Source organism: Aquarana catesbeiana, linkage group LG03 (assembly GCF_042186555.1).
Source record: "Aquarana catesbeiana isolate 2022-GZ linkage group LG03, ASM4218655v1, whole genome shotgun sequence".
NCBI classification, from domain to species: domain Eukaryota; kingdom Metazoa; phylum Chordata; class Amphibia; order Anura; family Ranidae; genus Aquarana; species Aquarana catesbeiana.
In genome coordinates, this window is record NC_133326.1 from 382,047,974 (window position 1) to 382,061,732 (window position 13,759).

Here is a 13,759-nt window from a genome sequence, read left to right on the forward strand (position 1 = left end):
TGTAGGTGACCAAATACTTATTTTCCACCGTTATTTGAAAATAAATTCTTTCAAAAATCAGACAATGTGATTGTCTGGATTTGTTTCCACATTTTGTGTATCATAGTTGAGGTATACCTAGGATGACAATTACAGGCCTCTCTCATCTTTTTAAGTGGGAGAACTTGCACAATTGGGGCTGACTAAATACTTTTTTCCCTAGTGTAGATGCATGCACCTTGCTCTTTATATTTGTTCTATCTCTAAGTGGAACTTGCAAGTCCCTTTGGCTCGGAGGGTGAACCAGAAATGTTGGGGCCCCGCTCCACCTCTGTCCTGTGTGGACGTTCTACTTATGTTTGCTTCCTGTGCTCTATGGGGAAGCTGTGGAATTTTTTTCAACTTTATTTTGTTTTTCCCACTGTGCGCTCTGTTAGCCCACTGTGGGGTTAGGCCTTGCAATTTGAAGTGTGTGACTGTCCTCTAGTCCTTCTACTTGTCAATCTCCCTAACAACCGGACTATGCATGATGCAGTGATGTATATCCAGACCTGCTTCAGCCTTTGTATACAGCAAATGCATAAACCCGTTCTCTTATAGCCTACAATGTTAGCATTTCTGTTCTTAGTATATTTCTCCTTTACTTGCCTGCTACCTGTGTACTTTTATAATACTATATAGGTCTCTTGGCAGTTGAATATAGTCTGATTTTGTGGAATGTAAGGGGGCTGGGGGATGGAGTGAAGCGACTGGCTCTTTTTTCAGCTCTCAAATTGTACCGCTCTGCGCTGGTGTGTCTGCAGGAGACACACCTCAAGTCAACTACTCTATCTATGCTTAAGACATGCAAATACCCTGTGCAGTTTCACTCCACCCATACATCCTAGGAGTCAGCATTTTAATATCCAACACTATCTTTTAGCCTGGTTCACTCCCGAGTAGACGATCAGGGCAAATTTATTTTTTTGCCATGTAAACTAAATGGTTTGCTATGTATTGTTGCCAATGTATATGTCCATCCGCCCTTTTCCTCCGAGAGCTTGAACTGCCTAGCGCAATTTATTGCACCATATCCCAATGTACCCATTTGAGTCATGGGTGATTTTAATAACCTCTTCGAAAAAATATGCTTAAATGGTCGCCCTACAGTGGACGCCCAACGGACCTTTGCGGTCATACCTCATTTGCTAGGCTAGACCGGTAATATTACTTGTGCTATTCTGCAACACACAGAGCACTTTCACGTATTGATCGCTGCCTATATAATCCTCTAGCTATGCAAAGGATTTCCCTGATAGAATATGTCTCCCTCAGAGCGCTGATTTCTGTCCCGGGTAACCCAGGGAAGAGGCTGTGGGAGGTGAACCCATTCTGGCCCCAATTGTTCCCATCCACTGACCCCATACCGAGGGCCCTTGATGACTTCATAAAACATAATAAGGGTACAGCGGCTTTGGTAGTTGTCTGGGATGCTCTTAAAGCGCACCCCTGGGGTCTTATTTACCAAATTTCTACTATTAAAATGGCCACTAAAGAATGGTAATCCCTGGTATTGAACGAAGGTAGGAAAGCAGAGGAATTCTATATCGCCGACCCCATGCAGGCCTCTGAGCGTAGCTGGTTAGAAGCTCAGACTCTTTACCAAAAAGTTGTACTCACAGCTGCGGAGAAAAATCGCTTTTTCTTATAGTGGTACTTTGAAGAAGGGAAAAAAAGGCAATTTGCTGGCTGTAATTTCCCGGTCACAAGAGGGCAAATCGCATATAGATGCTATTCAAGGCCCTACAGTGGAAAGTATCCATAATTTGGACCAAATAACAGATGTATTTAAAGATTTCTTCAAGTATATTTACTCATCTAAAGATAACCCAACGGAGGAGGAGAGTTAACCGAAGCGGTGATGGTGATGGCCAACAGTAAATCTCTGAGTACTGATGGTCTCCCTGCAGAGATATACAAGGAGGTATAGCGAGCCCCTCCTTCCCTTCTTGTTACAAACTCTAAATGACACCCTTAGATGTGGTTGTCTCCCTCATTCCATGAACAAAGCGGTTATTGTAGTAATTCCGAAACCTGGAAAGGACCCACTCCTTCCTGATTCCTATAGGCTGATTTCTCAAATTAACACCGACATCAAGCTGCTAGCCAGGGTACTTGCAACTAGATTGGCGGGTGTAGTTTCTGGGCTGGTGCATTTGGATCAGTCAGGTTTTATACCGGCCAGGTCAACAGCGTTGAATATATGACTATTTCTGAATATCCAGCTTCCGGTAGATAATCCTGGCAACAGGGAGGTGTTTTCCCTTGACGCTGCCAAGGCCTCCCATAGCGTCGAGTGGAGATACCTGTGGGCGGTGCTGCAGAGGTTCCGAGTGGGGAAAACCTCTCTCTCCTGGGTACAGCTGCTGTATGTGGATCCTAAAGCGAAAGTCAGGATCAATGGGGCTTTATTAGAAGCCTTCCCATTGTTTAGGGGGAATAGGCAGGGGTGCCCTCTCTCACCCCTGCTTTTTGCTCTGGCCTTGGAACCGTTGGCAGTGAAGATTAGAGCCTCCCCAGAGATTGTTGGATTCTGTCAAGGCGAGAGGTAGGATAAACTTTCCCTTTATGCAGGTGATACCCCGATATATCTGGGGGACACTGCTGGCTCCCTGGAATCTGTAATGCACTTAATAAAATCAGTTTGGACAATATTCAGGGTTTACCATTAACTGACACAAGTCCTCTTTTTTGTTGCTGGATCCCTTAGAGTCTCCTCTTCCGGATTCGGTGTCTCAAGTAAACGTAGTCCGCTCCTTCATATATTTAGGTACTGTAGTGACGGGGGACACTGGAGATTATATTAAGGTAAACCTCAAACCTATACAGAAGTTTAAACATAAGAGAATTAGCTGGTGTAAATTACCTTTGTCAGTGACGGGCAGGGCTAATCTTATCAAAATGGTATGGGCTCCCTAATTATTATAAATATTGCATAACCTTCCAGTATGGATACCACACTACTGGTTCGACGGTATGGGCGCTCATTTGGAAGAATGGTGTGGCCCGCATTAAGCTGTCCACACTACTGAACCCTAAGGAGTTGGGCGGAATGGCAGTTCCCCACTCCTCTACATACTTCCTGGCTGCGCAGTTGCAGCATCTTTCCGGGTGGGACCTGCCGGGATCGCTGGACCCCTCCAGGGCCTTGCTGATTAAATCCCTTAAGGAGTATTCGGCGATGTCCCAACAGGGAGGTGGGACTCCTGGCGGCTTCGACAGAATGCCCAACTGTGCAGCTAATTGTTAAATTATGGAAGGAAATTAACAAGAGAATTGGAATGACAGGTTTCTTAGAATGTACACCAATTTGGTGCAATAGTTCATATCCCGAATTGGCCAAAATACATGGCTACTCAATATGGCAGAGGGCTGGAATTAAATACCTTTCGCAGTTGTTTGATGGGTGTAATATGAAAACTTATGACCAATTGCGGCAGGAATTCCCTCGGCTTCGCAATAGTTATTACCTGTACCTACAAGTGAAACACGCTCTGCGAGTGCAGAGCAGAAGCTCGAATTTACACATGGAAGAGTCTGACTTTCTCACCTCGGTTTTTGCTACTTCTAACAAAAAGTGCCGTATTTCCCGAATTTATGCCTGTCTGCTATCAAATATACAGGCCCCGGATTTGCTACCTTGCAGGGAAAAATGGGAATCTGATATTGGCCCTATTGATGGGGAAAGATGGACACAAATCCTAGCTGCTGGTCTGTTGGTGTCTATATCTGCTTCACAGAAACTATCACATTTGTTTATTCTCCATCGGGCCTACAGAACTCCTATTTAACTGCACTAATGGGGTGGGAGGGACTCCCCCTTGTGTCCGAAATGCTAAATCCACCCTGGCACTCTGATACACCTATTGTGGAAATGTCCGAAATTGGTGAGATACCAGCAAGATGTGATTAGTCATTAACAGTGTCTATCAGTTACAGTTACAACTGTGCCCGGTTACTTGTTTGCTTGGTAACCTAGAAGAGGAATTATACTCTCCGCATACCTATGTTGCTTTACTTAGGCTACTATATCTTGCTAAGAAATTAATAGCACGCTACTGGCTCTCTTCTCAGGTGCCTACGACACGCCAATAGATACAACAGGTTATGCTATACTGATTAGAGAGAAGTATGCATATCAGCATAGGCATGCAAGTGGCAAATTCACAAAAATCTGGCAGGAATGGCTGGACACCCCTGTGGTGGCTACGCCTCAGTTGGTCTGTGATAGATTACTTCAGAAGTGAGAGCATCATCTCGGGTTATTTGGATGGCTGGGTGAGGGGGACAGATGGACAAGGTGAAGCGATGATCAGTCTATCATATACCTGTACTGCTTGGTAGAAGGTCAACACACACACGTTAGTTTGTTTTAGTTTTGTTTTTGTTGACGTTTTGTTTTTTGCACTATGCCAATAAAAAACCATATTCCGCTGCAGCAAAATATATACCTGGATGTGACATACAAACACTGTATAGGTTCGATCTCTATTGTACAGCCATGGATGTACTGTTTATCTTACCGGAAGTCTCTTTTTAATCCGGTAGTTTGTAATTTTGTACTTATTTTCATTTTTGTACAATAAAAACTCTTTTCCATTTAAAAAAGAAGTACATGACACTGTGCAGACACACAGCATACCTGTATTAGGTAGTTTGTTCAGCCACCACACCCCTCAAAGTTGCTGACTTTGCACCAGGAGTAGTGAACTTTACGAGAAGTTGATTTCATACCCCTTAAGAACATAGCTATGATCAAGTTCGATAGGCCCCTGTACCTTGAGACCTGGACTTCAACAGTCGAGCCATTAAAGCCAGAAGCGGGGAAGCAGGATGGTAAACTGGTCATTGAAACAGAAGATGCAGATGATCTGGGAGGGCCTACAGAGAGTCTGCCAGTTCAATGCAATGAGCACCACTGGAGCACCTCCATCTCGATCCTGCTGGGCAGATGAGGAAGGAGCTTCATCAGAAGCAAGGCATAGATCAGACTGAACTAAACCCATGGAGTCAACAGAGCGTCCACTGCAAAGGCCCAAGAATCTATTCCTGGCATTAAATTTGTCCAATTTGTTGTTGAACCTGAAAGCCAAGAGGTCCATGTCTGGCGCCCCCCCCACCTGCGACATTAAAGTGGAACTAAACTGCATCTGAGCACCACAATGCAAAAATGCCATTTAATTCATTTTTAATATTCAAAGCAAACTCACCCACTCATCCATGTCTCAGTTTTATTTTGCTGAGAAATCACTTTGAAAAAACACCCTCCTAGCATTGCTGGCTGTGGCCATCTTGAGTAAGGGCAGATGATTCATGTAGCATTTATTTCCTGGAATCCATCTGTCCTTAGCGCAGGCCTGCAGGCACGAGGGTGTGCTTAGCTGAGAAAAACCCTCCTCCCCTCCTGAATACTCCTGGAAAGTATTAAATCAAGAAACCAGGAAGTAACTGAAGAAACATCAAAAAATCAAAGCTAGACTTACCGGTAACTTGTTTTCCAGGAGTCTTTCAGGACAGCACCTTGAGAGCGTGGCTCCACCCACAGGAAACACACCTCCACCAAACTTCAAAAGGAGGCTCCTTCCCACTTATCATCAGTAGTAGTAGAGAACCTCCGGCCCAAGCTGGAACACATAATCAGAATAGGGTTAGTCACAGCATAGTAATTTAATACAATAAGGGCGGGTTGCTGCTGTCCTGAAAGACTCCTGGAAAACAAGTTACCGGTAAGTCTAACTTGATTTTTCCCTTAACGTCTTTCAGGACAGCACCTTGAGAGGATAATAGAGACTTACCCACTTAGGGAGGGACCACAGCCTGTAAGACCTTTCTGCCAAAAGTTTGTTCACTTGCTGACAGAAAATCCAGCCTGTAATGACGGACAAACGTAAAGTAACTTGACCACGTAGCCACCTTACAAATCTGATCTGGGGTGGCACCAGCTATTTCTGCCCATGTAGTGGCTTGAGCCCTGGTAGAATGTGCTTTAATTCCCAGCGGGGGAGATAGCCCCGACTGAGAGTAGGCTGCTAGAATAGCCGATTTAAGCCATCTAGCTATTGACCCCTTAGAAGCTTGTTGGCCCTTCTTCTTACCAGAAAAAAGTATAAACAGAGCATCTGAGGACCGAAAGTTACTTGTTACCTCCAGATACTGTAATAAAGTCCTTCTTACATCCAAATTGTGGAATTTGCCTTCTTTTTCCCCGAGAGGTTAGAGCAAAAGGTTGGCAGGATGATCTCCTGTGACCTATTGTGGGCTGACGCCACCTTTGGCAAAAAACCTGGATCGGTTTTAAGTATAATCCTATCTGTGTAGATAGTTAAAAAGGGTCTTTTAACAGATAGGGCATGCAGCTCACCAATTCTCCTTGCTGACGTTATTGCAACTAAGAACAAGGTTTTAAGAGTAAGATTCCTTAGAGAGATCTCTTGTAGTGGTTCAAAAGGTTCCTTTGTGAGGGCTTGCAGGACCACTGATAGATCCCAATTGGGAAAGTGCTTAGCCGGAGCTTGTCTGGACCTGGAAAGCGCCTTGAAAAATCTTATAAGCAAGGGCTCGGAAGAGATTGGTCTTTCTAGAAATACTCCCAAAGCAGCTATTTGTACCTTAAGGGTGCTGACTGACAAGCCTTTGTCTGCCCCCTCTTGAAGGAATTCCAAAACTGACACTAAATTTCTTACTTTTCTTTTAGTCAAAAGACAGAAAGAGTTGAAGACTTTCCAGTATTTAGCATAGATTTTTCTGGTCACTATTTTCCTACTGGAAAGTAAGGTAGTTACCAAGGGTTGTGACAGACCCTTGTTTCTTAAAAACTGCTCCTCAGAAACCAGGCCGTGAGGCTCAGACTGGCCACTCCCGGATGCTGTATTGGACCCTGTAGGAGCAGGTCTTGCCGGAGAGGCAGCCGCCAAAATGGTTTGACTGCCATCTGTAGAATGGTGGAAAACTATGCCCTTTTTGGCCAAAATTGAGTAATTAGAATTACTGCCACTCTCTCCCTCTGTATCTTCCTTAAAACCAACGAGATAAGTTGGAAAGGAGGAAATGCGTAACCCAGATGGAAGTTCCAGGGCTGAATTAACACATCTGTCCCCTGGGCCCTGTCGTTTCTGTGAATCGAGAAAAATACTGGGAGTTGTGCATTTTCTTCTGACGCAAATAGGTCTATTTGTGGTTGACCCCAGGCCCTGGTAATCATTGTAAAGATTTCCAGATTCAAGCTCCATTCTGACTCCTGAATCCGCCTTCTGCTTAGATAATCTGCCACTACATTTAAGGTGCTTTTGAGGTGGACTGCTGATAAGGACCGTACATGATTTTCTGCCCAAATCAGGATCTTTGAAGCTAGCAGCTAAAGTGTTTTGCTTCTTGTGCCCCCCGTTTGTTTAGGTAGGCTATGGTAGTGGTGTTGTCTGAGAGGACCCGGACATGAGAACCTTGAAGGATAGGAGAGAAGGCATCTAATGCTAAGGCGACTGCCCTTAGTTCCCTCCAATTTGAGGACCTCTTTGCTTTTGTCCGAGACCACATTCCTTGCGTGAAGTCTTGATCTAAGTGAGCTCCCCAACCCCATACACTGGCATCTGTCGTTACCACCTTTTCTATTGGAAATGACCAAAGCAGGCCCTTTGACAGATTCTCCTGTCTTCTCCACCACCAAAGTGATCTTTTGATTTTGGTGGGTATTTTCACCTTTGCTTCCAGAGATTCTGTCCTGTGATTCCATATTCTCAGGAGAAAAGTCTGGAGAGGCCTGAAATGTAACCTTGCCCATTGAATGGCTGGTATGGTTGCGGTTAGGGTTCCTAGGGATGACATCACTTGTCGGACTGATAATTCCTGGCTTGCCTGTAAGGACGCTACCACCTTCTGGACTTTTACCTTTTTCTCCTCTGGGAGAAAAATCTTCTGTTCCCTTGAACAGATCTGATACCCCAGGAATAGTATTTTCTGGGCCGGATTGAAATTTGACTTCTGCATATTTATGATCCAACCCAAGGTTTCTAGATGACTTTGGGTTTTTCCGAGGTCGCCTAGCAATCTTTCCCTGGAGGGGGCAAAAAGGAGTAGGTCATCCAAGTACGGAATTACCGCAATCCCCTGCATGCGAAGAGGTGCAAGCGCTTCTGATATTATTTTTGTAAATATTCGTGGGGCAGAAGAAAGGCCAAAGGGGAGGGCCCTGAATTGCAAGTGCAGAACCTCTTTCCCCAAATTTATCGCCAATCTTAGGAAGCTTTGGGACTGCAGGGCTATGGGGATATGCAGATAGGCATCTCTAAAGTCTATTGATGCCATAAAGCATTCCTTTGTCAATAGATTTCTGACCGTGAAGATGGAGTCCATACGAAATCTTTTGTATCGGACTGATCTGTTCAGTGGTTTTAGGTTTAGGATTAAACGAAAGTTTCCAGATGGAATTTTTTATCAGGAATATACGGGAATAAAATCCCTGATAAAGCTCCCCCTGTGGGACATAAGTCATAACCCCCTGATCTATCAGATCCTTTAATAGGCTCTTCACTGCTAGGGATTTTGTTACATCTCTTGGAAGATTTGTCACCAAGTACCTTTCTAGGGGGAGTTCTGAAAATTCTATACTGTAACCCTGGGCTAGCATATTCAGAATGTACTGGTTTTCCGTTATGCTTGCCCAATAGGGGAGAAAGCCCTGCAGTCTTCCCCCCACCTGTAACCGGCTGTCATTGCGTCTTGCTGGTTGACGCAGGAGGATGGAAAAGGACATTTCCTTTGCCTTTTCCCCTCTGCCCTGACCAATTTTTCTTTTTCTCTTGAGGCTTGTTTTGTTCCTGAGCCCTTTGAGGATGAAAAAAAACGTTTGACTGGCTGTTTCTTCTTTTTGACAGGAAAAGATTTCTTTTTATCTGCAGTCCTGTCCAGAACTGAATCCAAATCAGGGCCAAACAATAAGTCCCCTAGAAAAGGGACTCTGCATAATTTATTTTTAAATGCTGCGTCCCCCTGCCAAGTCTTTAGCCATAAAGCCCGTCTAACAGAATTAGCAAGGTCTGCAGCCTTAGCTGTCATCCTGATAGACTCTGCTGATGCATCAGAGACATAGGCTACAGCTGCTGAGAGAGTAGAAAAGGAGTCAAGGATTTCTTGCTTAGGGGAATCTGCTATTATATGAGCTCTAAGCTGATTTACCCAATACTCCAAGTTCCTGGAGACGCAAGTAGTTGCCATTGCTGGCTTAAGGTTGCCCATAATGGATTGAAAAGTCCGCTTGAGCTGTTGATCCATTTTTTTATCCATGGGGACTTTTAAGATCCCCATGTCCTCAAATGCCAGATCAGTAGATCTTGACACCTGAGAAAAGGCTGCATCAAGTTTTGGAACCTTATTCCAGAGAGCCGCTGGGTCTTCAAAGGGGAACCCTCTCTTATGAGCCCTAGAGAAGAATGGTTTCCTATCAGGGTCAGCCCATTCCTTTCTGATTGTTTCAGAAATCACTGCGTGGACTGGAAAGGTACGGGACTTGGACTCGCTAAGCCCTGCATACATTTTGTCGTGTAGAGACATTTCCTTATGCTCTTCCTCTAGGCCTAGAGTAGCATAAATAGCCTTTAAAAGGCCGTCCACCTGATCCAAAGATAATTTATATTTGGAAGACATATTCTCCAGCTCATCACCATCCTCATCCGATTCATTAGAATGAGATGGGGAAAGCCCTTCCTGGTTCAGAGGACCCATTTCTGCCTTCACTGCCGGGACTAACAGTGAGCCTTGAGAGGACTGTCTTGCAGATGGATTAGGGAGTGAGGATCTGAAGGATTGAATGGTAGCATTCAATTCCTTTTTAGCAGATGCGATTAGATCACTGCATGCGGAAGTGGTTTCTTCCCTCACCAAGGAGTCAATACATGTTTGACATAAAGTCTTTTTCCAGCCTTCATTTAACTTAAGTTTGCATGAAGGACATTTCTTTCTAATCCCAGGGTCAGAGCTCTTGGCCTGCCATGATAAGGGAAAAAGAGAGAGAAAAAGACAAACCATCTTTTAGAGTCAGCTTAATTACTCAAGATGCTCACCACAGGTGCACAGTGAGAAAAGCTACCAGACTCATGTGCCCTGACAGGCCCCTCCGCCACCAGGGGGAAAAAAATACCCTCAAGCTTCACTAACATTTAGAGAGAAGAGGGCTAGAGAGAGACCCCACAGTAAAGCTGAGCAGAAACAGTCTGCTCCTTACCTGGGCCTTGCTGGTGCCTGTGCCTGTTCCACTAGCTGCGGTTCCTGAATCCATGCTGAGGCAGCAGCGTGATGCTTGTGGTGAAAATGCCGGTTCCGGACTCCAATAGCACCTGTGCACCGGACTGGAACCGGAAATAAATAGACACCAGACCTATTCCTCCCTCCTCCCCCTGCGCTTCCGGCGCAAATGACGCCTGGCGCCTGCTCCTCGGATGCCACCCCACTTCCGGATACCTCAAATCCGGCGGATGCAGTCCTCTGACTGCCCTTCCCAAGATGGCGGCGGCGGCGTCAGGAAAAAAACATGTGCTGGCCAAAAAACAAGTGCCTGTCATGCCCGACGCCCCCACCCGGGAGCAGCGATACCTGGAGCAGTCCTGGCTCTCCCCGAGCACTGACGAGGGAGAAGGAGCCCATCCACCCGGCACCCGTAAGCCTGTGGAAAATGGGAGGAACTGGCTCTCCTGAGGTAAGGAAAAAAATAGTGGAGTAGGAAGCCTGTTCTCTCAGGACAGAACCTTGAGAGCTCCAAACTCCCACATGTGTTCCCCCCGGAGGAAACACAAACTGATAAGTGGGAAGGAGCCTCCTTTTGAAGTTTGGTGGAGGTGTGTTTCCTGTCAAGTGGGTGGAGCCACGCTCTCAAGGTGCTGTCCTGAAAGACGTTAAGGGAAACACAGTTTAAAACAAAGTAAATATTATATGCTTTCCTATAGATTTACTAATGCTAGCAGCATAAGGAATAAAGATAGTCAATGTTAATTCAGAGAGTGAAGTTCCGGTTTAAACTTAAAACACTTCTGGGTGAAGCTACCATTCTCCGAAGTCCAGATGTTGAAACCTGAAGTTGTCTGCCTGCCAATTTTCTATGCCTATATGTGCACAGCAGTCTGAGCTGGAATGTGTGCCCAATCAAGGATCAGGTAAGCCTCCCTTTGAGCTGCTCTACATCTGGTGCCCCCCCCCCCCCATGGTTACCATAAGCCACCGTCGTGGCATTGTCTGATTAAATCCTGGCTAGGTGACCTTACAGTCAAGAGATCCAGCATTCAAGGGACAAATAAACTGCCCTGAGCTTCAGAATACTGATCAGAAGCTGAGCCTCCTTCCATGACCAGGTTCCCTGCACTAAGAGGGCATCCAGGATCCTCTGCCAGCCCAACAGGCTGGTATCATTCATGGGAACCCTTCAGGCCATTGTGAGAAACGATTTTGCTGAATCCACCGCTGGGCTGGAGAATCACCATGCCAGAGAGAGCCTAGTCTTGCTGAACAGGTGCGTGAAACAATCCACAGACTCAGCCTGCTTGTTCCATGCTGCCAGAATGCTGTGTTGCAACAGTCTGGAGTGAAACTGAGTACAAGGCACTGCCTCAAAAAAGCCCACCATCAGGCGCAATATCTACTTGCAAAACCAATGGTTGAGTGGTTCCTAGACTGTGGGGCCCAAGGCCAGACGTGGAGAGACCGGAGCTTGTCAGGGGAGGGGAAGATCCTGGACAGGACAATAGCCAAGATTAGGCCCAGATACTCCAGATGAAATCACCCAGATACTCGACAATTAAAACGTGACCTGAGGGGAAAGCAAAGCGAGAACAGGAGCAAGCATATTGGTGTGGACCAATGGTGCAGTGGACAAACCAAAGAGAAGTGCAACAATTTGGTAAAGTTGTGTGGCCGCAGTAAATTGCAAGTAGCGCTGATGTGCTGGAAAGATGGGGATGTGCAATTAAGCATACTTTATGTGCACAGAGGCCAAGATATCTCACAGGTAAAGGAAAGCAACAGTCGAGGCCGAGTGGATTCCATACAGATTGTTTGAAACCGAAAGAATCTATCGAGAGTGTGTAGATCTAGTACTGAGGGAGAATGCTGCCTTTTGCCTTGTGAACAAGTTTAACTAGAAACTCTGGAACATTTCCTGTTCCAGGAAAGTAGTTCTGACCCCCGTCAAAAAGAAATTGCTTGAAATCTGACCTGTGGATCAGGGGTGCAATGCACAGGCTTCTACAGACTATTCTTCCAGCAACTTGTCTACACTGAGGTATGGCGTTTCAGTTACTAAGCTGGAGGAACTGTCAAAGGCAAAATGAACAGCTGCTGCTGAGAAAGAACCACAAGAAGCAGCATGCTGTCGTGGAAGGATCGCTTAAACTATGCCACGTTACACCTCAATTATGGGTATACACTGTAATATGGTCTAAAAGTTTGAGTTAGATTTTAAAATTATACCTGAATGTCCTGTGAAGAAGGTCCTTGTTCAGGCACTTACTAAAGTGACAACCGTGTCTAACTGAGAACCTGAGCTAGCACTCTGTCCCACATGACATTTCATTTTATCATTCCAATATTATGACTTACTTTGAGTGGTTCAAGTTGGTTATCAATAGACTTCACATTCTCTTTAGAGGCTGCTAACTGGGCCTCTTTACTCCGTAGCTGGTCTTGGATTTCTCTAGCTTTCTCTTTATTCTGTTTTAGATACTTCAGCTCTGCTTGACATTCTTTCACCCGCTGGCCTTGCTTCTGCCTCACCTGACGCAAAGTTTCTAAGGCTTTAATATACCTTTATAGACAAGAAAATCAACCTATTAAAAAGTAAATACTAACAATCATAACAGAAAGATTTTACCATTAAAACCCTAGTGACATTTCTTTGGTTCCTTGTGCCTTACCCATTTAAATTCACTTGTCAGAAAACCCCCTCATTGTGGCTGTAACCATGATTTGAAAGCAAGCCAACTCCTAACCCCACCAACAAAGCAGCTCTGAGGCTACCAGTCTTCATAGCATCTCTGTGTTTTCCTGTGCTACACAGCATTGCTTTGCATAGATATTTGAGGCTAGGGTCTCTCATGCTAGGAAATGCCTAGCATATTCCTGAGCGAGGAAAGCCAAAAAGCCAAAAGAATTACTTGGATCTTTGATCAAAGCATCAGATCATTTGGTAAGGGAAAGTTACCTCAGCAGGTTATAACTGTGGTTAAAAAAATAGATTTTATTTACTAGTACTATGGGTTATATGTAGCTACCTTCAGGTTATTGGGCACAGGCAAAAAAAAAAAAAAAAAAAGCTGCTAGGATATCCCCTATATAACTCATTCCATTCCCAGCGACCCTCAGTTCCGCAGCAAGAAATGGTAGATTATAAGTAAAAAAGACAGTTTTTCTTTTTTAATAAATCTGCAAAAATGTCAACAATTCTGTGTTTTTCTGTCAATATGGGGTGCTGTGTGTACATTAATGAGGGAAAAAAAGTGAACTCAAATGATTTTAGCAAATAGCTGCAATATGACAGAGTGAAACATGTAAGGGGGTCTGCATACTTTCCGTCCCCACTGTATGTGTGTGCACAGATATTTTACTACATACAAAGTTTTATATCATGTGTTGTGGGTTTCTTTTTCCTTTTTTTCTTAAAAGATTAAAACTGTTGTGAAAAGTCAATTATCGATTTAATGGTTAATAGACATTGGGCTATCCGTGTTCATTATATTCACAGGTGATGTTCATGGACAATCAA

The 13,759-nt window shown here is 44.7% G+C and overlaps 1 protein-coding gene across 2 annotated transcripts in view; it reads right to left on the reverse strand.

Annotated features, from left to right (window-relative positions):
- The window catches only part of RAD50 (RAD50 double strand break repair protein), a 463,790-nt gene that overhangs the window by 351,411 nt on the left and 98,620 nt on the right, over positions 1–13,759 (reverse strand). For both annotated transcript variants that reach the window (XM_073620674.1, XM_073620673.1), the window contains exon 6: positions 12,598–12,802. In XM_073620674.1, the coding sequence (XP_073476775.1) occupies positions 12,598–12,802 (205 nt within the window). The remainder of the gene's footprint in view (positions 1–12,597; positions 12,803–13,759) is intronic.